Below are 22501 nucleotides of genomic sequence, written 5' to 3' on the forward strand. Positions count from 1 at the left end.
ACCTCAATACATAGAGCCACAGCATGATCACCCACCACTAATTAATAACCTACTGTGACTATTTTTTATCAGTCTTGTTCTAAGTAGTTCTCCCCACTTTATGAAGGTTTTTTTGGTTTTGTTTTGTTTTGTTTTCTGTTGTTTTGTTTTTATGCAGTGCTAGGAATGGACCCCAGGGCCTGGTGCATGCTAAGCAAATGCTCTACTGCTGAGCTCCGTGTCCAGCCCTATCAGTAACATTTTTCAGAGGTGACACCAGGGACAACAGGGTCACTGGTAAATAGCCTTACAGGTAGCTACAGGCCCAGGAGCTGATGGGCCCTGAGGCTGTGGGGCTTGTGGAAAGGAACACTGCTCTCATTTTTTCTTGACTACTCCGTCATGGGAGCAGGAGGTAGACAAGGAAGCAAGGTTATTTCTGTCAACAGCCACGATTGCTCTCCATATACCCAACTCCTCTCCTTCCCTAGACATGGAGTCCTGTTAGGGCTTGGTCAAGGAGAGACAGGGAGATTTGTGGAAGGGAAAGGGCTAGGGTGGAAGAAAATGGTCCACAGAACTTGTTTTTCCTTTGTTCACCTACTTGGCCTCTTTCCTGACACCGCCTAAGTAATCTAGCCTAGAGACCAGGAGAAAGGATTATGGTAGGACCAGAGGAAGGACTTCCCAACTGAGCAGAAAACATGAGGTCTTCTGGGGTGGAGATTTAGGGAAGGAAGGGATGCTTACCCACTCTGCCTTTTTTGGGAGGAGAACAGTGGGGGACAGACTGACCTGGGGGCAGAAGGAAAACTCCCTTTTGATGACAGTTGAAGACAAATTCCACCTTAGACACTTTCCCTCCCTTGGACCCTGTTACTTCTTATCCCCCAAGATTGATTGACACCATGAAGCAGGAGTGGTAGGGCTACAGGGGGGGCCAGGCTGGGATCAGGGGTCCTCCTGCATTTTCAAAGATCATCCATACTATTAGGGAGGGTGTCTTAAGGGTGTGAGAGTAAAAGGAGAGAGCCAGTCTGGAGATCTCCTTGCTCCCTTCCCAATCCTGCCCCATCTTCCCCTCCTCCCCCACCATTATCAGATTCCCTGGAGATTTAAAATCTTCTTTCCTGGGATTCCCTCCCACCCACTGACCACACAGCAAAACAGGTCACTCCGGTGGCTTCCTGTCATCCCTGGGGAAAAAACAAAACCAACCAACCAACAAACAAACATACCAAATGGTTCTTGTTGTCTAAAACACCCTCATTGTTACCACAAAATGACTGAGCTGGGTACAAACTTCATGGATCAGCAGAGCCTTTATTCAGCGGTGGAGTTAGGCCTCTGGTGGACCCACTTTTCTGATGGAAAATGAGCCCCTGGTCAAAAGGGGAGACTGTGCTTATATAGGTTACACTGAGAGGTGACTTAATTATGGACAGAGCATGTCAGTTTGGGCACTTAGGAAACAGGTTTGTGAGAATTTGAAATTTGTTTTTACCAGGCGATATTTTTACCTGGAGAGGAGTGGAGGGTCTGAGGTCAGCATTCAGTGCTTATCTCTTTCCCTTCAGGGACTTGTTGTCATTGGGAAAGAGTTTAAACTTTTGGAGAAGGATCAATGCTTTGGCTTCTTCCCAGAGACTGCAATTCTAGGCTCGATGGATATCTCCTTCCTGGGGATTGTTTTGCCACTGGATGATGTTTGCTACTTTTCTAGGGGTTGTCTTGTCACTGGGAAAGAATGTATTGGGAAAGGATCAATGTTATCAATGTATTACCTTCTTCCTCACACCCTCTTCCCAGGCCGCATTATTTTGGGGTTTGTCATTTCCCATATTTTATACTAATACTCTCAGATCTTGGCACAGTGGAGTTCTGGGCCATCTAGATGCTGTGGAGATGTCATTCCTTTTTCATGGATTCGTCCCAGATCCCATGACCTAGAGATGGAGGGAGATCCACCTTTGAGGTCACACTTTATTCTTTCATGGTAGTTAACAGTATCTGAAAAGATCATTTTTGTTTTTTACCATATGAAAGAAGCATGAAAGTTATCATAACCAAAATGCCGTCCCTTGTGTCAACCCTAATGGAAGAAGGCAGAGTTGGGTTCCTCTGCATGTTTGCCAGAGAACAACTATCACAAAAGATCCTACTAGACCCACAATCTTGCACAGAGGCCACTGAGATCTTATAAAAAGGTATTTTTATGCCAGGCATAGTATTGCACACCTGTAATCCCAGCAGCTTGGGAGGCTGAGGCAGGAGGATTGTGAGTTCAAAGCCACCAGCCTCAGCAACTTAGAGAGGCCCCAAATAACTCAGTGAGACCCTGTCTCTAAATAAAATACAAAAAAGGGCTGGGGATGTGGCTCAGTGGTTGAGTGCCCTTGGGTTCAATCCCCAGTACAAAAAAAAAAAGGTACTTCTACAAGGACATCTGCCCAGAAACTGTTCAACCTCAGATGGACGCCATTCTTGCTATTAATCATCGTGGACAAGGACTACTGTTTCAAAATATCTGATGCAATCTTCTTCATTTTTGTCTTTAAAAATTTCTCCTTGCCTCAACCCCTTTGACTATACCTACAGTTTACTACAGCATGCATATTCCCATTGTAGTGCTCTGCTCTTCCCAAATAAATATCAGCATTCTTTGGAGGATCTCTCTCTGTTTTAAATTTAGGCTGACAATGAATATATTTGGGAGATGGCAGTGAAACAGTAGTAGAGAGCACCACAGGAAGTGGTTTATAGTAACGCTTCCTGGACTTGTAACCTTTGGTGAATTGGTTAACTTTTCTTAGCCTCAGTTTCCTCATCTGTAAAACAGGGATAGTAGCAGTACCAGTATCATAGATTACCATGAGGGTCAGAGGAGATACCACCTAAGGGCTCCCTAAATGTTAGCTGTTGCTATTAGAATAATGGTTTTCATAATATGTGGTTGATGATGACCATCCCTAAGGCCTAAGATAGGGCTGAATGAACCTTCACAGAAAGTAAATCTTCAAGTAGTGTGTGGGAAGCCTGCTCCAACCAGCTGTCTCGTGGAGGGAACACCATTCTGGAAGAGATCAAGAATGTCAAGTGCAGGAAGCAATAGGAAGAACACTTGTCAGAGAGGTGAGAAACCTTGGTCTTGGTCTCAATATTGCCACTGCTTTGTCACATGATGAGAGTCGCTGTCCTTCCCGGTGGTTAAGGCTCTTCAAAGAGAGTGGTGGGTTGAATCAACTAATGGCTATGCTCCCTGTGTCTTCCAAGGCTCTGGTTCTGGGGTTACGCTCTCTGTTTTCCATTGCATAGGCCTCAGAATTTGGGGACACATGGTCTTTTTAATTCCCCTCCACCCTGTTCCTCATAATCCAAAGTGAGTCAGATCTTTTTTTTTTTTTTTTTGGTGGGGTAGTACTGGGGATTGAACTCAGGGGCACTTAACCACTAAGCCACATCCCCAGCCTTATTTTCTATTTTATTTAGAAACAGGGGCTCACTGAGTTGCTTAGCACCTTGCCATTGCTGAGGCCGGCTTTGAGCTCGTGATCCTCCTGCCTCTGCCTTCTAAGCCACTGGGATTATAGGCGTGTACTACCGCGCCCAGCAAAAGTGAGTCGTGTCTTGACCCAAGTAAAACATTCTCTGTTTAAGCCTTTGTACAGTTCCTCTTTCCCCACCCAGAGACCAAGTGCAAGTCCAGGACACCAGATCTTTCTAGTCATAGCCCTTCCTCCCTTTCAGTCTTATCCAGTTTAATATTTGAGCCCTGGGTGGGGAGAGGCAGCCCTGACTGAGCCCCACCATGGGCTGGACTCAGGCAGGGGACTCTCCATTGTCCCAGGTCAACGCCCAGGCTAAGCCCTCGGTCTGGGCGTAACTCTCCGACACCTAGACAGGATATACTCAAAGCTGGCTGTTCACAGATGCATGTGCCCCTGCGTATCTATATTTTATATTTTATTATTATATTTTCTATATTTTAAATAGTTCCCGTTTTCCTTTCAGGAATGTTAGGACTGAAATTAGAAAATAGTATGGCAGAGCTGATATTCTCCACCCAGTAGGCATCTGAGAAAAGTCACCTGTCCCATGAGCTGTTAGTCTGTAGAATTCTCATGGGGAACCCAGGAAGCTGGGCTCCCTTCCTACTCCTGCGTGGCTCCCTCCACCAGATATGCCCACATCTACAAGGACTTGTGGTTATGGGCATTGGGTAGCTCAGGGAGCTGGAGCTTTCTGGGAGCAGGTGTTTCTGGTGGCCCAGCCATGGTTCAAGGCTCTGGATCTGGTCCTCCTGGTGCTGCCTGACTCTTGCCCAGCATGGAGTGCTGGGCAGACACCTGGAAGACCTCCAAGGGGCGGTGCACTAAGGAAGCGGATCTCCTCTTCCCTTGTCAAAACTCTTAGTTTCAGGAGCTGTGCCTGCCTGCCCCACAGCTGTCTGCCCCCTCACCTGGCATGCTCACGGCTGTCTCCCTGCTAAAGCCCAGGCATGAACTTCTGCCTGCTTCCTTTTCCACACAGTGCCTCCTGGGGCCGGAAGCTGCAGAGAGGCAGACTGGGGAAGGCGAAGCTTGGTCTTCTGCATGGAAGGAGGAGGCTGCCTAGCTGGCCCAGTGGGGTGTGGCAGCAGCTGACTTACCCACTATGGGACAGGTGGGGCTGTAACAGGGCTGGTCTCCAGGGAGCAGGGGTGCTGGATCACCATTTCGTTTCTGTCTCCTCAAGTTTAAGAGGCAGTTGTCTTTCCTTTATTGTTTAAATGTTCTGACTATTTTTTTGATATTGTGGGTCTCTAGTTCTAGAGACCCACGGAGTGGAAGAGTTCAATGCAGAGTTTAAAGACACAGCAGTCATCTGCCAAACAGCCAGGGTTTGGTTCAACACTTACTAGCAATATGGCCTTGGGGCATGGTACTGAACCTCTTGTGTCTCAGTTGTTTACCTGGAAAATGGATCCTGGTGAAGATTCGCTGAACTAACGTACAGGAAACTTAAAACAGTGCCTGCCACATGCATGCTATATACATGTTTATTTTTATTCTTATTCCTATTGATGAAGTTCTTTATACATCCGCAACATTAATCCTTTTTTGATACGAGCTGCAAATAATCTATCTGAAATATATTTATCTTTATGTATAGAATTATGCCAAAATGCGTATGTATTTGATATATATGATACAGATATTTCATAATATTATGCACTTCAACCAGGTGCTGAGGCACACTCCTATAATCCAAGTGACTCAGGATGCTGAGGATCATAAGTTTAAGGCCAGTCTGGAGGTCAGCTTAGCAAGACCCCATCTCAAAATTAAGATAAAAAAGGGATGGGAATGGGCTGGGGTTGTGGCTCAGTGGTAGAGCACTTGCCTAGTATGTGTGAGGTACTGGGTTTGATTCTCAGCACCACATATAAATAAATGAATAAAATAAAGGTCTATCAACATCTAAAAAAAATTTTAAAAAAAGGGCTGGGAATGTGGCTCAGTGATAGAGCACCCCTGGGTTCAATTCTCAGTACCACAAAAAATTATATATTACATTATCATATATATATGTAAATAATTTACGTTTATAGGTGTATAAGATATACATTATACATAATATAGATATTTCATATGTATCATATATTTGTAAAAAATGTTTATGTATGTATATCAGAGACATATATTTTTTTGGCGCTGGGGATTAAACTCAGGCCTTTGTGCCTGCTAATTGTAGGTTCTATCACTGAGCGTGTACACCCCCAGTCCCAAGTTGCAAATATTTTAATAGTTCTGTTTTGTTTTTAACTTTTTATGTATTTATTTACTTATTTAGTGGTGCTGGGGACTAAACCCAGGGCCTCCTGCATGCTGAGCAAATGTTCTACCACTGAAATACACTCCCAGCCCTAACTTTTTTTTTTTTTTTAAATAATGTGGATTTGCATTCAGTTGTCATAAATCCTATATTCCCTTCATCCAGTTTTTCCCAATAGTAATTTATCATGTAACTTTAGCACATATCACCACCAGGAAATGGACCTGTGTACAATTCATGGACCTTATTCAGAGTTCACCAGTTTTGCATGTATTTATTTATGTTTGTCTATTTAGTTCCATGACATTTTATGACATGTAATCCCTGTACGACCAGCAGTCAAGATACAGAAAAGTTCCACTGCAAGGATATCTCCTGCTACCCTTTTATAGCCATGTCCACCTGCCCTCCTCCCCACTCCCTAACTTTCAGCAACTACAATTTTGTCATTTCAAGGATGTTATACACATGGAACCCTACAGTATGTACCCTTTTAGGATTGCCCGCCTGCCTGGCTTCCTTCCTCCCTGCTCCCTGCCCCTTTTTTTGGTACTAGGGATTTAACCTGGAGGTGTTTTACTGCTGAGATACATCCCAGCCCTTTTCATCTTTTTTTTTTTTTTTTTTAAGGCAGAGTCTCACTAAATTGCTGAGGCTGGTCTTGAACTTGCACTCCTCCTGCCTCACTCTCTCCCAAGTCACAGGTATTACAGTTGTGCACCACTGAGTCCTGCTGGAATTGACTTTCTTTCACACAACATAATTCCCTTGAGATTTGTCCAAATCATTACATCTGTCAAGAGTTTGTTTCTTTTTATTGATGAGTAGTATTCCATGATGTAGACAGATCACTTTGTTTAACCATTTGCCCATTAAAGGACACATGGGTTTGTTCCAGTTTGGGGGTTTTTATAAATAAAGCTTCTATAAACACTTGTATAAAGAGTTTTGCATGAATGTAAGTTTCCATTTCATGCACAAGAGAGAGATTGCTGGATTGTGCAGTAAGCGCATGTTTTGTTTTGTAAGAAACTGCCTACTCTTTTCCAGAGTGGCTGTGCCCTTCACATGGCCACCAGCATGTATGAGTTGTGCAGTTTCTCTGCATCCTTGGCAGCATTAGGTTGTTATCACTATTTCATATTTTGGTCATTCTGAGAAGTATGCCTGAATTGTTCATTCTAGCTTTAATTTGTAATTTCCTTGTGGCTGATGCTATTGGGCAACTTTTCATATATGTTCAAATAATTTGCCACCTTTATATCTTCTGGGATGAAATGCCCATTCACATGTTAACCAATTTCAAATTGGACTGTCTTTTTTAAATTTTTGACAGTTTTAAAAATACATCCTAGGGGCTGGGATGTGGCTCAAGCGGTAGTGCGCTTACCTGGCATGCGTGCGGCCCGGGTTCGATCCTCAGCACCACATACAAAGATGTTGTGTCTGCCGATAACTAAAAAATAAATATTAAAATTAAAAAAATATATATATCCTAGATATATACTTTGTTGAATTTATTGTTTGAGCATATATTTTCCCAGTCAGTAGCTGTCTCTTAGCATAATCTTTTATAGGGCACACATTTTTAATTTTGATGAGGTCCAATTAATCAATTTTTCTTTTTATGGATTGTGCCTTTGGTTTCAAGTCTAAGGACTCTTCCCATCCCTAGGTCCTGATAATTTTCTCCTGTTTTTGTCTATGTTTTAAAATATTTTTTGGTACCTGGGGATTGAACCCAGGGGTGTTTAACCATTGAGCCACATCCCCAGCCCTTTTTATGTTTTATTTAGAATCAGGGTTTTGCTAAGTTGCTTAAGGCCTTGCTAAGTTGCTGAGGCTGGCTTTGAACTTCTACTACCTTAGCCTGCCAAGCCACTGGGATTACAAGCATGCACCACAGTGCCTGGCTTGTCTAGGTTTTATATTCCTATATTTTACATTTGAGTTTGTGGTCCATTTTGAGTTAATTTTTGTATAAGGTATGAGTTTGGAACAAGGTTCTCCTCCTCCTTTTCCTTTTTAATTATGGATTAATACTGCCTTGGTACAAAGGCAGTATTTCTCCATTGAATTGTTTTTGCATCTTTGTCAATAATCAGTTGGGCCTAGCATGGTGGTACACATCTGTAATCCCAGTGGCTCAGAAGGCTGAGGCAGGAGGATCACAAGTTCAAAGCCAGCCTCAGCAACTTAGCAAGGCCCTGTCTCAAAATAAAAATAAAAAAGGACTAGGGGTGTGTCTCAGTGGTTAAGCGCCCCTGGGTTCAATGCCTGGTACAAAAAGAAGAAAAAAAAATCAGTTGGACATGTTTGTGAGGAACTATTTCTGGGTTCTCTAATCTGTTCCCTTGATCTGTGTATCTATCCTTTGCCAATACCACACTGACTTGATTATGATACTAAGCCTCAACATCGTGTAGAGTTGTTCCTCCTACTTTATTCTTTTCAAAAAAGGCTTTGGCTGTTATTTGATGTTATTTTTTTTATTTATTTGCCAACAGATATATTTTTAAGATTCTTATGAGATTAGAGAGGTCTTTGTGGTATAACTGGGAGCAGGTCATCTCTCCATGTAAGATCTTTTTAGTGCATCCTGTAGCATTTAGGATGAAATCCAAACTCCTCACCTCAGCTCCTGGCGGCTGGCCCAGCCTACCTGCCCAGCCTCATCATTGGAAATGTCCTCACATCTGGGCTTGGCTCATTTCACTTAGTTTCTTCTTTCTCCTGGCCCTCTGCAAATATCGACTTTTCTGGTCTGGTGTCCGCCCCCCAAACCCCCACCACTCCCACCCTCACCCTGGGGATTGAAATCAGGGCCTTGCATGTGCTAAACATGCTTTCTACCACTGAGCCATTGAGCCACATCCCCAGTCCCTGATTATTCTGTTTTGAAAGTTGTTCTGATCTTTCTAAATATCAGTGGAGAACTCACCTCCCGTGAGTTCCAGCTCAGCCCCCATCCCTTGGGCTTTGTTTACTGCAGCACAGCACTTACTAAGCATGCCTGGCATGCAGTAAGTACTCAATAAATGTTTGGAACATGGAACATTCCAATGGGTATTGACTACTTGGTCCTGCTCTCCCCACCCAATGAGTTCACCATGGACTTCAGGACTCAGATCCCCCTCCCTTTGAGACCCCACCTCTGACCCTGGCTGTCCCCTTTCCCCAAGAGGAACTTCAAGACCCAAGAGCCAGCAGGGTGATGTGAAAGTTGGGAGCTGTGACGAAAACGTAGAGAACAGAGCTGTCCAGAAGGACTGCTGACCCCCTGCCTCAAGCTCACAGCACAGAGGTGGCAGCTGGGGTGTGACAGAAGAAAAGCCTAGGTCGGGGTCTGCTGCAGTGGGTGGAAGGAGGATCTGGGTCACCTCCTCCCTCAGCCCTGTCTAGATAGGGTATTTGATATTTTCCTCACCCCCACTGTTGGGGCTTGCTGCCCAGCTCTCCACCCTATCCACAGTTGTGGCCTTGTGTCTGTCCCTGTCTCCAAGTTTGGGCTGCCACCCTGAGGTCTGTCTGGGCAGTAGTGATAGGAGCCTGGGGACCCTGTGCGGTACCACCTTCCCTTTCTTTCCTCAGGACCTGGTGGGTTGCCTGCCTGTGTTGCCGTGTTCCTCTTTCTCCTGGGTCTGGTTCTCTATCCTGGAAACTCTTCCTGGAGCCAATCAGAGAAGTCAGGGGACTTTCCATTTGACGTGCATCCCTTAAGGAGAGGAGTGGGAGCAAGGAAAACGAGCCAGGCCCACTTGAGGTATTGGCTTCCCTGTCCTTTCTTCGTGAGCTTTTTGGGCAGAAAACATAGCATCCAGCAAATTCTTCTGAGCACATGGGAGTGAAGGAGAGGGTTTCAAAATCCTGTCCAGGCTTTACAGAATGCTTAGTTGACTTCTAGAGACAAGAAAACTAGCAGTCACATGAATTGGAGCCAACCCAACCTCTGGGCTCAGCAACCCATGAGTTAAATTCTGCTCTTCCTGGCTGTGGGACCTTGAATGAGTGAATTAACCTGTGTGAATTTGGCTTCCTTATGTAGGAAACAGAGAATTTGTTTCACACCATTGTAGGGAAATGACACGTACCTTCCTCAGGGCCCAGTACCAGTATGAACTGGCACACAAGTGAATAGGTCTTCTCCTAAATGTATTATTACAGTGGATCTTTAAACTGTGCTCTGGGACTGGCAGCAAAAGCATCCCCTGGAGACCAGTGGAAATGCCAAGTCTCAGGTCCTGCACCCATGATCTACTGAATTGAACCTCTGGGGTGGGGCCAAGCAATCTGTTTTAACAAGCCCTCCGACGTTAGCAAACCACTGCCACACTGAATGGGAATGTGGACTGTCAGGATTCTGAAGCCCAGAACAAATCTTAACCCCACAGGAGCTTGTTAAAAATACTGATCCTTGGCCTAAAATCCAGATGGGGTGCAGAAATCTATATTTTAACCAAAGGTGAGTTTGATAGGGGAGGGAGGGGCTGCCTCAGAAGCTGACCTGGGAGATGGTCGGGAAGACCCCTTGGGCCTTGAAGGCTGAGGTTTGGGGACTTGAGGGTGCCCCTTGCAGGAGCGGATATAAAGCTGGAGAGAGGAGGCGGATCCTCTAACTCCCCTGCGGAAGTCACTGGGGAAGAGGAAGATGGGGTACAAAATGAAACGAGCTCGCAACCTGGACCCCTGCCCAGGCCCTGACGTCAGGCCCCTAGCAGGGCCCAAACACGCAGTCAGAAGGGGAGAGGCCTCTGGGGGCGGGGTTCGGAGAGACTCCGCCCTCGGTCTGGTCCGCCCACTCTCCGCGCCTGCGGAAGAAGGTGGAGAGGCCTGGCCAGGGAGCCTCCCGCGCTGCGGGACCCAGGCGGGGAGGAGCCGTAGGACCGCCTGCAGCCCGAGCTAGGGCGCCTAGACGACAGTCACCTCGCGGTCCTAAGCTCCAGGTGGCGCTGCGGTGCGCGCTGCCGGTTTCTGCTGCGCCAACCTTGGCCCCTCATTGGGGAAGTGGCTTTGGCCTTTGGGAACCACGGAGAAAGTACAAGAAGGGGACCTTGTCCAGAAACAGGGAGGCATCCCTGTGTGGGCCCTCTGAGTCCTCTGACCACCGGTCCTGCAGCTAGTGTCACAGCCCAGAGACACTAGTCGATGGAGGAGCCCCTGTCCTGGACCCTGAAGCATAGAATGTTGGGTCTTCTGAGCAGGGAAATGGGCCATTGGTGACCCTGGCTCTTCAGAACAGTTAATTTCTGTTTAAAACAACTTTTTTTTTTTTTTTTTTTAATTTCGTAGTTGTAGATGGACAGAATGCATTTATTTTATTTGTTAATTTTTATGTGGTGCTGAGGATTGAACCCAGTGCCTCACACATGCTAGGCAAGTGTTTTGCCACTGAGCTACAGCCCCTAAAACAACTTCTTAACAAGCTAGTGGAACCCTATCCCCCTGGGAGGGGACAGCCTGCCTCTACCTCTTTCCCTCCCTCTTGTCACCACCATCATCAGGGGACATACATCATCTCATTTAGAACTAAGGGCAGGTCATCAAGGTTGCATTTCCATCACCTTCGTTTTCCACATCTGTAGTCTGTGGCTCAGAGAGGTTCAGTAACTTTCCCAAAGCCCCACAGTGATACCGACAGGGCACAGGTCTGCCAGGACTCAAGCCCTTGTCACCGACCCCTGCTTTCCCCAGCCCCTTGTGGTTCTCTCCATCCTTTTCTCTGTTTCACGGCCCCCTACTCCTTCAGGCCCGCCCCTTGTCACTGTGCAGGTTGTGCACTGTACAACTTCAAGATGTAGCACCATTAGGGCAATGTTCCATCAGATGTCAGTAAAGGGCTTTGAGGAAGGAGCATATTTTTTTCTAATTTGTTCAAATAACCTTCTGGGCCACCTCACTGACCCTGCAGCCGTTTTCCCACACTTCTTCCTCCTCTCCCTGGCAGTCTGGTGGCCTGATTCCACACCGTTCCTGGCTTTCTCCAGGGGTCAAGGAGACCTTCATGAAGTCTGGCTCAGGGGATCTGATTTCCTCTGGAGAGGTGATGGTGCCCTGTGATACCTTGTGACACTGTCCTTCCACAGAGCCTCTACCTATCAATGAGTATGTGGTTACCTGTAGGTGTGCACACCTTTGTCCCCATCCCAGGTAAGAGTGACAGAACAATTTCCTTGTGGGATTCTTAGGGTGCACAGGTGAGCCAGACCACATAGGGGAGACTGTGACTTGTTGGTCCTTCAAGCTGATACTACAAAGGCTGAGGGAAGGCACCCTCCTGGTTGAAGGACTACAAGGGGCACCTTAAAGGTTTTGGGGAGGGAAGTGGATCTGGAAAAGAAGAATCTGGATTCCGAGCATGAGGCTCACTTGTGGATGGTTCCAGAATGCAGTAGGGCAGAGATGATGCTGGCAGTACGGTGGTAGAAGCTGACCTGGGTTCAGGACAGGAGGAGGATACAGAGAACTGGTCTTCCGGAAGTGAAGCAGGGGAGTGGGAATATCTGGGCTGGGACCCCCTGGTGGAGAAAGAGAAGTTGATGCCCTTGAGGAGCCCTTGCCTTTGTGCCCAATGCCCCAGCTTCTCTCCAGCCATGGTAGAGCTCTTGGGAATGCTGAGGCTCCCTGGCTTCCTCTGTGCCCTCATGTGTTCTGTCTTGCCTGTCCTGACTCAGCTCCGCCCCCACTCAGGATGCTCCCCAAACACAGAACTTCTGGCAGGGGCTGGACCTGCTCTTCCCCTTCAGCTCTCTCTGTTCCTATGTTCCTGCTTCTAGGATTTTCTCTCCTGCCAGTGAGCAGCTGATCTCCAGCATCCTTGATCCTCAAGCCTGCTATTTTTAAGCTGCATCAGGAGGCCTGCTGCTTCCTGCAGGGCCTGGTGGATCTGGCTGTCTTGGGTGTGCTCTACCCAGTTATCCTGATCTGTTCTGGTTGAGAGACGCTGGTGAGGGGAGGATGAGAAGCTGCCTTGGCCAGTGGGAGGGAGGATGCTGAAGTCCAGGGTAGGACAAAAAAGAAAAAGTCGGGGGGAGGGATTGGTGGAGGCAGGAGATGCCAGGGGGTAGGGACCGGCTTCTGGGTGGTGGCAAAGGATTGATGTGTGGTGTGGTTGGTTCTCTAAACTGTCTGGGGCAGAAGCCACTCGAGATGAACTAGTGCAACTCCCCTGCCCTCATCCAGAAGAGGAGACTGAGGCTCACAGAGGAGGGAGATGGTGTCACTGGAGCGGAATCTAGGCCTTTGACTTCTGCCCCGGCCCAGTCCTCTGTTGGATACAAGTCCCTCCTACTTCTTTCTCTGTCCCGGGGAGCAGACTTTGATCTGAGACTGCAGATGTGGTCTCTGTGCAAACAAGCAGTGCAGTGTCTTCAATCCCACCTCATCTGCTTCATTGATGAGGTATTTTCCCCACCGAGGTCACTTCCTGCCAGGAGACCCAGATCCCAGTGTAACATCCCTCCAGCCCAGAACCAACTGAGCCTCACTCCCCTGGCTTAGCTCTTTGTTTTCAGGATAACAGGCCCTTCCCTGCTCCCTGCTAGACTTTCCTCAGCCTGGGATGCTCACAGAAAATGTATAGGGGGCAGCATTTTGGGGTTTTCCCAGGTCAAAGGACTGGCAAGGTGTGTATGAGGGAGTAACTTTTGGGTAGGGGGTGGGCTCTGATTCCTCAGGCCCTGCCAGCAATCTGGGAGGCTTGTCTTTCCAAACTTGGTATCTAAGGCCTCAGTTTCTTGAGCCCACTTCCTGGTTGCCATGGCAACCTGATACCTGCCAATCATGATTGGTGACCAGCTATGTGGTCTTCTCTCTATCTTAAGATGTTTGAGGCCATTAGCATGGGTGGACAAAGACCCTCCCCATCAATTTCTCCACTTCATAGTACTCCCCTAACCACCCCTGACCTCCATGGGGACATGGCTGCCCATCCCACTTCCCCACATTAGAGGTGCCCTGCATGCACATTAGAGGTACTCCTCCATGACCCCCATGCCAGGTTTCTTCCTCAGGGCCTCCAACACTCCACCTATTTCATGTGGCCCACCCTTTCTCCTCCTGCCTCTGACAATTTTCCTTGGTGACTCCCTGGAGACTGGAGAGAGCCTCTCAGGAGGATGTAGCCCTTCAAGACCAAATCCTTGCCTCTGTGGAGCTTCAGGACCTGACTCCAGCCCCTCAGATAGGGTTGTTGCTAAGGTGAAGCTGAAGGAGACCCTGGGTGATCTGAGCGTGAGATGCTGCCCAGGCCTTCCCCCAGCTGCATTAGTTTCCAGTGACTGCTATAACAAATAGCTCAACACTCCATCTAGGTCTTCTGAATTCTAGCCTGGGGATGCTCGCTGGTCAGGAAGGATGTTGCCAGGAAACAGCAGAAAGTCACAGTGAGTCAAGGCCAGGGCTTGGGGCCTCATCAGCGGGGTAGGTCCAGAGGAAGGCAGGAGGGTCTGGAGGCAGCCACCCTACTCAGTCCCAAACTGGCTCGAGGCCAAGATGGGCATGGGTAGGCAGTCTCCAGTTGACTCACAGAGGTAAGAACAGTGAACTTCTCTTCTCTAATCTCCTACTTCCTTTCAGGGCTTCCTTCCAGAAGATTTCCCAGCCTCCAGGCTGAGCTGACCCATCCCTCTCGGAACATTCATTCCCTACATGCTGCTGTGGGTTTGCCCCATCTTTCCTGAGGGCCCTGTTATGGCTTGGATATTAGAGCTTATCCTGAGCTCTGAGAGGGCAGACATGGCTCCTCTCCAAGCCACCCACTCTTCTCCCAGGACTTGGAAAAGCAGGTGTCAGTAAGCAGGGGGCAAGCATGTCATCTGCTCCATGGGGCTCTGAGTTCCTTAACAGGGGCCACATTTCCTGCCTTACTTGCTTTCTCCACTGTGCAGGGTTGGAGTCTGGGGCAGGGGCTGGAAAGGGGTGTGTGCCAGACCCAAGGAAGCAGAATCCCAAGGTGGGAAGCACTGAGCCCCCTGTTGGAGCCCTCCATCAAAGGGACTGTAAGCTTCTGTCCCCCAGCATCTATTTATCACACCCCACTCATCTGCTTCAGAAACAATGAAATGGGGACCAGACAGGATGTCCCAAGGACCTGCTGGGGGGAAAGGAAAGCCAGAGGGTCAAGGGTAGGAGGGAGGGAGGGCAGCCAGGTAACAGCACATGCCTATGGTCTCCATCAGCTCCTGAAAAGCAAGGACTTGACATTATGAAGGCTTCAACTGGGCCCTGGTTACCACTTGAAGCAAACTTTCCCCTCATTTTCCAGATGAGGAAGGGAGGGTTCCTGGGGAGAAAGTGAGGATCCCCAGGTCACGTTGTGAGTCCATTCCCACATGCAAAACATCATTGTGGCATCCGCTCTTACTGTGCCACTGCCTGGCTTTCCACAGGCCATCCTGTCCAGTAGCTGGGAGCTGGAGTAGGAGAGAGGGCAGATGGAGGGGGACTGCCTGACACCCCTGCCCAGGGCTCCCCAGAGGAGTTGGCAGGTCTCCTTTTGTTATATAAATTAACTAGTCCTCAGGTTCATCTTCTGCTCTGGCTGCCAGGCAGTTCAATGCTAAAATTTGGGACAGATTGCAATAACTAATCTTGCCGTAAGTTTCTAGCATGTTTCTGTCCTTTCACACTTAAAAATGAATGTTAGATGGGTGCAGTGATGCGTGCCTGTAATCCCAAAAGCTCAGCAGTCTGAGGCAGGAGAATCACGAGTTCAAAGCCAGCCTCAGCAACTTAGCCAGGCCCTAAACAACTCAGTGAGACTGTGTCTCAAAATAAAATATAAAAAAGAGCTGAGGGATGTGGCTCAGTGGTTAAGTGCCATTGGGTTCAATCCTTGGTACAAAAAAAAAAAAAAAAAGAAAGAAAGAAAGGAAAAGAATGTGACACCCACATCACAGGAGTACTAGCAGGATTAAAGAAAAGACTTTGCATCTTTTGGGACCTACTGCATGTAAGGCATCTGCTTGAAACAAATCTCTCTAAGGTATTATCATTCCCATCATTCCCATTTTGCAAATAAGGAAACAGAGGCACAAAGAGGCCAAGTAATTGGTTCAAATTCATACAATAAGTAGGTATAGGAAATAGGCCTCATGCTCTGGTGCTCTTTCTTAGATCTAGAAGGTAATCTGTGAGAAAGCATCCTCCAAGGATGACATTTCATGCAGCTGGGGCTGCTGTTGGGATTGCAGACTTGCCTAATGCTCCTTAACACACCTCCTGCATTACTTCCCAATTGTAGCTCAGTAAGGTCCTGGGGCTGGTCCCGTCAATCGGGCTGAATCCAAAGAGCAGACCAGTAGGGAACAGTCTCTGAGAACCAAGATGAGGATGCTCATAGCCATGAGTGCCAAATGGGGCATGGGGGATGGATGCATAAAGTTCTTGAACTTTCTGGGAGAGGCAGTATAGTTGCATGGAGAGAATTGGGCTTAGGGCCTTCAGTCTGGTTATACATCCTGCGTCCCCTTCCTTACAGTGGGTAGGGAGTCAGATAATCTCTCTAAGTGTCATTTTCTTCATCTATAAAATAAGGAGATGATAAAACATCTTTCACGAGACACTTGGTGAATGAGTGAGTGTGTGTGTATGTGTGTGTGTGTGTATGTGTGTGTGTTACTGGAGATGAAACCTAGGACCTCGCACATGCTAAGCAAGTGCTCTACTACTGAGCTTCATCCCTGGCCTTTTTATTTTGAGACAGGGTCTCACTAAATTGCCAAGGCTGTCTTTGAACTTGCAATCCCCTTGCCTCAGCCTCCTGAGTAGCTGGGATTATAGTTGTATTCAACTGTATCTGGCTCACTTGGTGAGTTCTAAGGGTTAAAATGCTCCACAGACTAAATATAAAGCCTCTTCACGTAGGGTGTTGTCACCATGACAAGCTGGCTCCCTGGGGATGGTCTCAAGAGCCTTTACCCCAGTACTCCATTTTCTTGGATTATAGCCTCATCTTTTATACCTTTGACTCTGTCACCTTTCACATGGCCTCTGCCTGCTTTCTTATAGCTCCGGTGGTCTTTAACCAGTCTTTCCTTGGGCTCTTTTAGGCTCCAACCAATAAGTGTCAAATGCCTGGCACAGTGGCACATGCCTGTAATCCCAGCAATTTGGGAGGACTGAAGATTTGAGGCTAGCCTTAGCATCTTTGTAAGGCCCTCAGCAATTTAGTGAGACCATGCTTCAAAATAAAAAATAAGCAGGGCTAGGGATATGACTCAGTGGTAAAGTGCCTCTGGGTTCAATCCCCAATGCCAAAAACAAACACTGAACAAACAAAAACTGGCATTGATCAACCTATTCTGTGTTGATATCAAGGACATCCCCTCTCTAGCAAGTGCAGGACACCCTCCAGCGCTCTGTGCCTTTCCAAGTCCTGCTCCATTATAATCTCCACCTGCACCCCAACCTCAAAACCTGCTTCTCTTTTCTGGCTTCATCCAATTTTCCTTTTTCTCCACTCTGTCCAGACCATGGACAACTTCTTTCAAATGAAGTTCCCTCCCTCCAACTCTCCATTCCAGTGAATGGCCTCATGCTATGTCCCTGGAGACTTACCTAACAGGTCCCACCTTGGCCCTCCTCTTCCTATTCTGCTGCTATAGGGGCCTGTGCTACAGTGTGCTGGCCTGTGGTTATAGCTCACCCCAGTCCCTAGATTCCAGTCTGTCTGTTCCTCTGGGTTGGGAGAAAGGAGTAGGTATGGTGGGGTGTGATGGCTTCAGGCTGAGGTACCTGTGATTGGGTAGGATGGGAACATGCACTCTGGAGTTGGATGTGTGTGTTTGGGGGTGGACCACTCACAGTGTAATAGGGACACATTTTCCTATGGAAGTGTTTCTGCCTTGGCCCCTACCCAGAGCCAGAAGCCAATTTGTGAGTAGGAAATAGGAGATGAGCATTGTTCGCAGGTAAGAGTTGGCAGAGGGTGTCTTTGACCGGTCTTGGCCCTACTGGAGGCACCTTCCTGAATGGAACCCTTGTTCTTCCCACCCTCATCCCCTACCCCAGCAGGTCTTCTCATCTGCTCTTTGCACCAGCCTCAGCCACACCACAGCTCACTGTGTACTGGAGGCCTCCACACCCAGGGCAGGACCTCTGACCCTGACGGTCTCCTGTTTTACGTAGCCCACCTGTAGTGTCTGGTTCAGCAGGAAGCCTGGGATAATGCTGAATTACCCCTTCTAGCATCCAGACTCACCTTCTCCAAACCCATATCCAGTTTTGGGAATGTCTTCTAGCAGCCTCAGATGACCTAGAACATCTCTCTCTGGTGAGTTCTAACCCAAGATAACCTAAAGTCTTAAGTAGGACTTCCTTCTGGGGAATCTTCTCTTTCCCTCTTACCTCTCCCTACCATGCCCTGGATGGGACATAATGCAGAGGTAGAAAATCATCAGACTGGAGAATGGAGGAAGGGCTGGTTGGTGAGAGCTTTGACAGGGCTTCCTCTCTTTGGACCAGGGAAACTTTTTTCTTCTTTTTTAGTGTGTGTGTGTGTGTGTGTAATAGTTCCTGGGACACCCGGGGCATATTTATAATTTTCTCTCTCTCTTTTCTGGTGCTGGGGATTGATGTAGCTCAGTGGTATAGCACTTGCTTTGCATGTGGGAAACTGGAGATTTAATCCTCAATCCTGATATAACAAAATAATTCCTGCAAACAAAAGAAATGCCTTATACCCATTAGCTAGCTTCAGCAATCATCAACATTTGGCTAATCTTTTTTTCATTTATATATCTTCAAGCATTGTTCTCAACTCCAACATAATTTTTAATAAGAACATGATTGAGATAAATTTTGGTTCACATATAATTGTTAAGAAATAATACAGACAGATCCCTTGTATATTTTCTCCAGTTTTCCTAATGGTAATTTATATTTTTAGTTAACTTTTTTTTTTTTTTGGTATCTGGATTGAACCCAGGGCTTCACAGTTGCTAGGCAAATGCTCTGCCACTGCCAACCCCAATGGGAACAGCTTGCAAAACTATATTATCACAATCAGAATAGTGACATCCATACAATCTACCAATCTTATTTACATTTCCCAGTTTTGTGCTCATTCATGTTTGTATATGAATTTCATCATCTATGTTCCTGGATCTACCACCAAAGACCATGAGCTTCTCAATACCAAAGGATCCCTGATATTGCCCTTGTGTCACCACAACCACCTCCTCCCAGCACCACGTCTACTTGGTCACTAAATGTTTTCTATTTCCAAACTTTCATCATTTCTAAAATGCTGTATAAATGGAATCAGACAACATGTCACTTTTGGGGATCAGCACTTTTCATGTCAATAATTTGTTCCCTATTTTGGCTGATTACTATTCTATGGTATGAATACACCATAGCTTAACTCTTTATTTGCTAAAAGACATGTAGGTTGTTCCCAGTTTTTGGCTATTATGAATAAAGCTGCTATGAACATTTGTGCACAGATTTTCAAATGCTTAGTGATGTGAAATTCAAATTCACATTTTGGGGGCCAGGAGTGCTCACTGAATCTGTCATTGTTTTTGAGGGCTTTTTTAATGAACAGAATTAGGATATAAATTTAAAATTAAGGCAAAATATACCATGAATTCATACAGATACTTCTTATCTAAATTCAAGACTGCACAGATTTTGTGTATTATCATTCACTGATTTTGCATCTCCTACACCAAAATTCCAGTTTGTCCATTCCAAAATGGACACTATTGTTTTATCCTACATATTTTCATATCTTCCAACAAGATTACTAAAAATGGTTTAAGATTTTATGGCAGTTTAAAAAATGTCAGTTGCTTTGGCTCTCTAGGAGATGGGGATGTATAAATTAGTTTTTTGTTTGTTTTCTGTTTTGGTCATGCTGGAGATTAAATTCAGATTGCATGAACTCTACAACTGACCTATATTCTCAGTCCCCAAATTACTGTTTAAAGTCATTTCTAAAGACATCTGACACACATTTCACTTTCAATTTTTAGAGATTTATTTTAAAATAATAATAATAATAATAATGTAAAAAATATATTTCCAAATTCATATATATTAAACGAAGCATATTCAGAGACTTTTAGACTCTTTTCCTTTCACTCTGGTCTTTCTTTTCCCAGGTCACCCAATTAAATAATCTATACTTGCACCGTTTTTTAAATATTTAGATTGCCCTATTCCCTTTAACAATCCAGTAAACCTTAGTCCTGACTTCAACAGGAAAGGCTTTAGTTTCACCATTGAGATCCTCCTTTAATTTCCTTTTCTTTCTTTCGTGTGAGTGCGTGTGTGCGTGTAAAATGTGGGCTACGCTATCCCTTCTATTTGATTTCCCATAGCATTTCCTGGGAAGATAAACGATGTGAAAGTCTCAACATGCTGGTACGCAAACATGCCTATTGACAGATCATCGGTCTCCTCCGGGAAAGCCTCAAGAGTCTCGAGTCCAATCTACACATTTTACACAAGAATAAACGGAGACTCACAGAATTGAGGGGACCTGCACCAGGGAACGTCGGAGCAGGCCGGCGCTCCAACCTCCCGCGGTCCACCGATCTTCCCCAGCCTGGACAAGAGTGGAGCCGGGTTAAATACAAAAGTTAAAAAAAAAAAAAAAAGTACAGAGCATGCAGATATCTATTTTATACCAGTCAATATTTCAGGTAACCCTCGAAGGAAAAACCAAGTCACAAAACGCTGCAGAACGGCTAAGTGCCTGGCGGGAGCCTGGGCTGGGGCCCACGAGAGCCTCCACTCTCGTGGAGTGGCCCAGGGAAGCAAAGGTCTGCGTTCCGAGGTGACGGAACCGGGGGATGCGGTGGAGGCACAGAAGGGGGAGGACTAGATGCGTGGACACTGGGCGGTTTAGTTAAGGTTGCCCCTCTTGGCGTCCCAAAGAGAGGACGGACACACTCGGGACCACAACACAAGCCGGGAGAAGAGCCACACAGGTTGGATCGTCAAATCCGAGTTTTCGAAAGAAGTGGTCCTGCTGAGCACTCGTAGGGCTTCCAGGTCTTTGGCTCTCTCCCGGGCCTAAGCGGCGGTGCCAGACTCTGCGGGCGGAAGTCCGCCCGGAGGCTGGGGGCGGAGCAAAGGAACTGACACCGTAGGAACGCCAATAGGCGGGGTGGGTGGGTGTTGTCCCCGCCCTCGTGGGTAAGGGCTAACGGTTTCCTGCAGCGGCGTCTGTGAGGGGTGGGGGAGAAGAGGAGGAGGAAGCGAAGCTGTGCCCAGTGGCTCCTGCGACCCTGCACCAACTCTAAAATGAGGGGCTGCGGGGAATCAGAGCTGAAGTTCGTGGAAGGGGAAGAGGCCGTGGAGTCCCCCGGACCACCCCCAGAACCACGCGCCCAGGAACCCCGAGCTCCAGTGCCCGAGCCCGGCCTGGATCTGAGTCTGAGCCCGCGGCCCGAGAGCCCCGAGCCGCGGAACTGCAGTCCGGGGCGGCGGAAGGGGCGGGCGGAGCGCCGGGGTGGGGCTCGGAGGGGGCGGCAGGTGAGCTGGGGGGAAGCCTGGCCCCCATCCCGCCGACGGCCAGGAGCATGTCTCTTCACGGTGCTGCTCTCTGCTCCAGGTCCGTTTCCACCTGGCGCCTCCCTCACCCGTCCGGCCCGAGCCGCTGCCCGCGGCTGCTGCACCTAGCGACAAGCCCGCGGCGCCGCAGGAGCTGGAGGCGCCCGCGCGGCAGAGTAGCATGGCCCTGAGCCTCGAGCTGCAGGCCGCGCGGGCCGCATCCATGGGCCAGTTTGATGCCACGAAGGCCGTGGAAGAGCAGCTGAGAAAGTCTTTCCAGATCCGCTGCGGCCTGGAGGACAGTGTGGCCGAGGGTGAGCTGGGCGAGCGGCCGGTCGGGCGCGGGAGTCTGAGTGAGGGGCGTCACTCACCCCAACCCCCTCTGCGCTATCAGGATTGAACGTGCCGCGCTCCAAGCGGCTCTTCCGGGACCTGGTGAGCTTGCAGGTGCCAGAGGAACAGGTTCTCAACGCTGCACTCAGGGAGAAATTGGCGCTCCTGCCGCTGCAGGCCCGAGCCCCGCCCCCAAAGGTGAAGGGACCAGGGCTTGGACTTACCTTGGGTCTCCTGCCCTCGCGGATTCTCCTTCCTCCTAGCGTGTAACCTTCCTTTGGCCCCGACTCCAACAGGAGCCACCAGGGCCGGGACCGGACATGACCATCCTGTGCGACCCGGGCACATTGTTTTATGAATCTCCGCACTTGACCCTGGACGGACTGCCCCCTCTACGGCTTCAGCCCCGGCCCCGCCCTTCAGAGGACACCTTCCTCATGCATAGGACACTGCGACGGTGGGAAGCTTAGACCCCAAAGCTCCCTGGATTGCTAGTTCATATTTTTGTAGGTTAAAAATTTTTTTCAGAATAAAGTGGTTTTGCTAATAAATGTAACTCTTTTTGGGAGCCAGGAAAGGACTAAAACCCCTCCAGGGGTCTTCCACCTGGGGTGCATGTTGGAAGCTGCCTGGAAGTGAGTTTTTGGTCGTTTTAGGAAAGTTCCCAATCAGGGATTAGATCCAAGCTTTTAAAACTTCCACGTTACCCATGAGTAGATACAAGGTACACATGTGGGTCTTGGCCTATTGCAGTTTATGGAGGCCTTCCCTCATTACCTGTCTGGAGGTATCTGCAAAGCTTGCTTTCATCTTTAAGGGCCTTGCCCATCTTATTTACACTTAACCCCAGAATTTTCAGTATTTGTTGAATCAA

General features: G+C 47.7%; 1 protein-coding gene across 1 annotated transcript; it reads left to right on the forward strand.

The window, feature by feature from the left end:
* Nucleotides 1–20954: 20954 nt before the first annotated feature.
* On the forward strand, nucleotides 20955–22178 carry Ppp1r35 (protein phosphatase 1 regulatory subunit 35). The gene is made up of 4 exons (XM_027952885.3): nucleotides 20955–21276; nucleotides 21356–21608; nucleotides 21689–21825; nucleotides 21924–22178. Exons 1-4 carry the CDS (start codon nucleotides 21046–21048, stop codon nucleotides 22095–22097), a joined length of 795 nt encoding a protein of 264 aa, XP_027808686.2. The 5' UTR covers nucleotides 20955–21045; the 3' UTR covers nucleotides 22098–22178.
* Nucleotides 22179–22501: the final 323 nt, after the last annotated feature.

This window comes from Marmota flaviventris, chromosome 19, assembly GCF_047511675.1.
Source record: "Marmota flaviventris isolate mMarFla1 chromosome 19, mMarFla1.hap1, whole genome shotgun sequence".
Classification (NCBI taxonomy): Eukaryota; Metazoa; Chordata; class Mammalia; order Rodentia; family Sciuridae; genus Marmota; species Marmota flaviventris.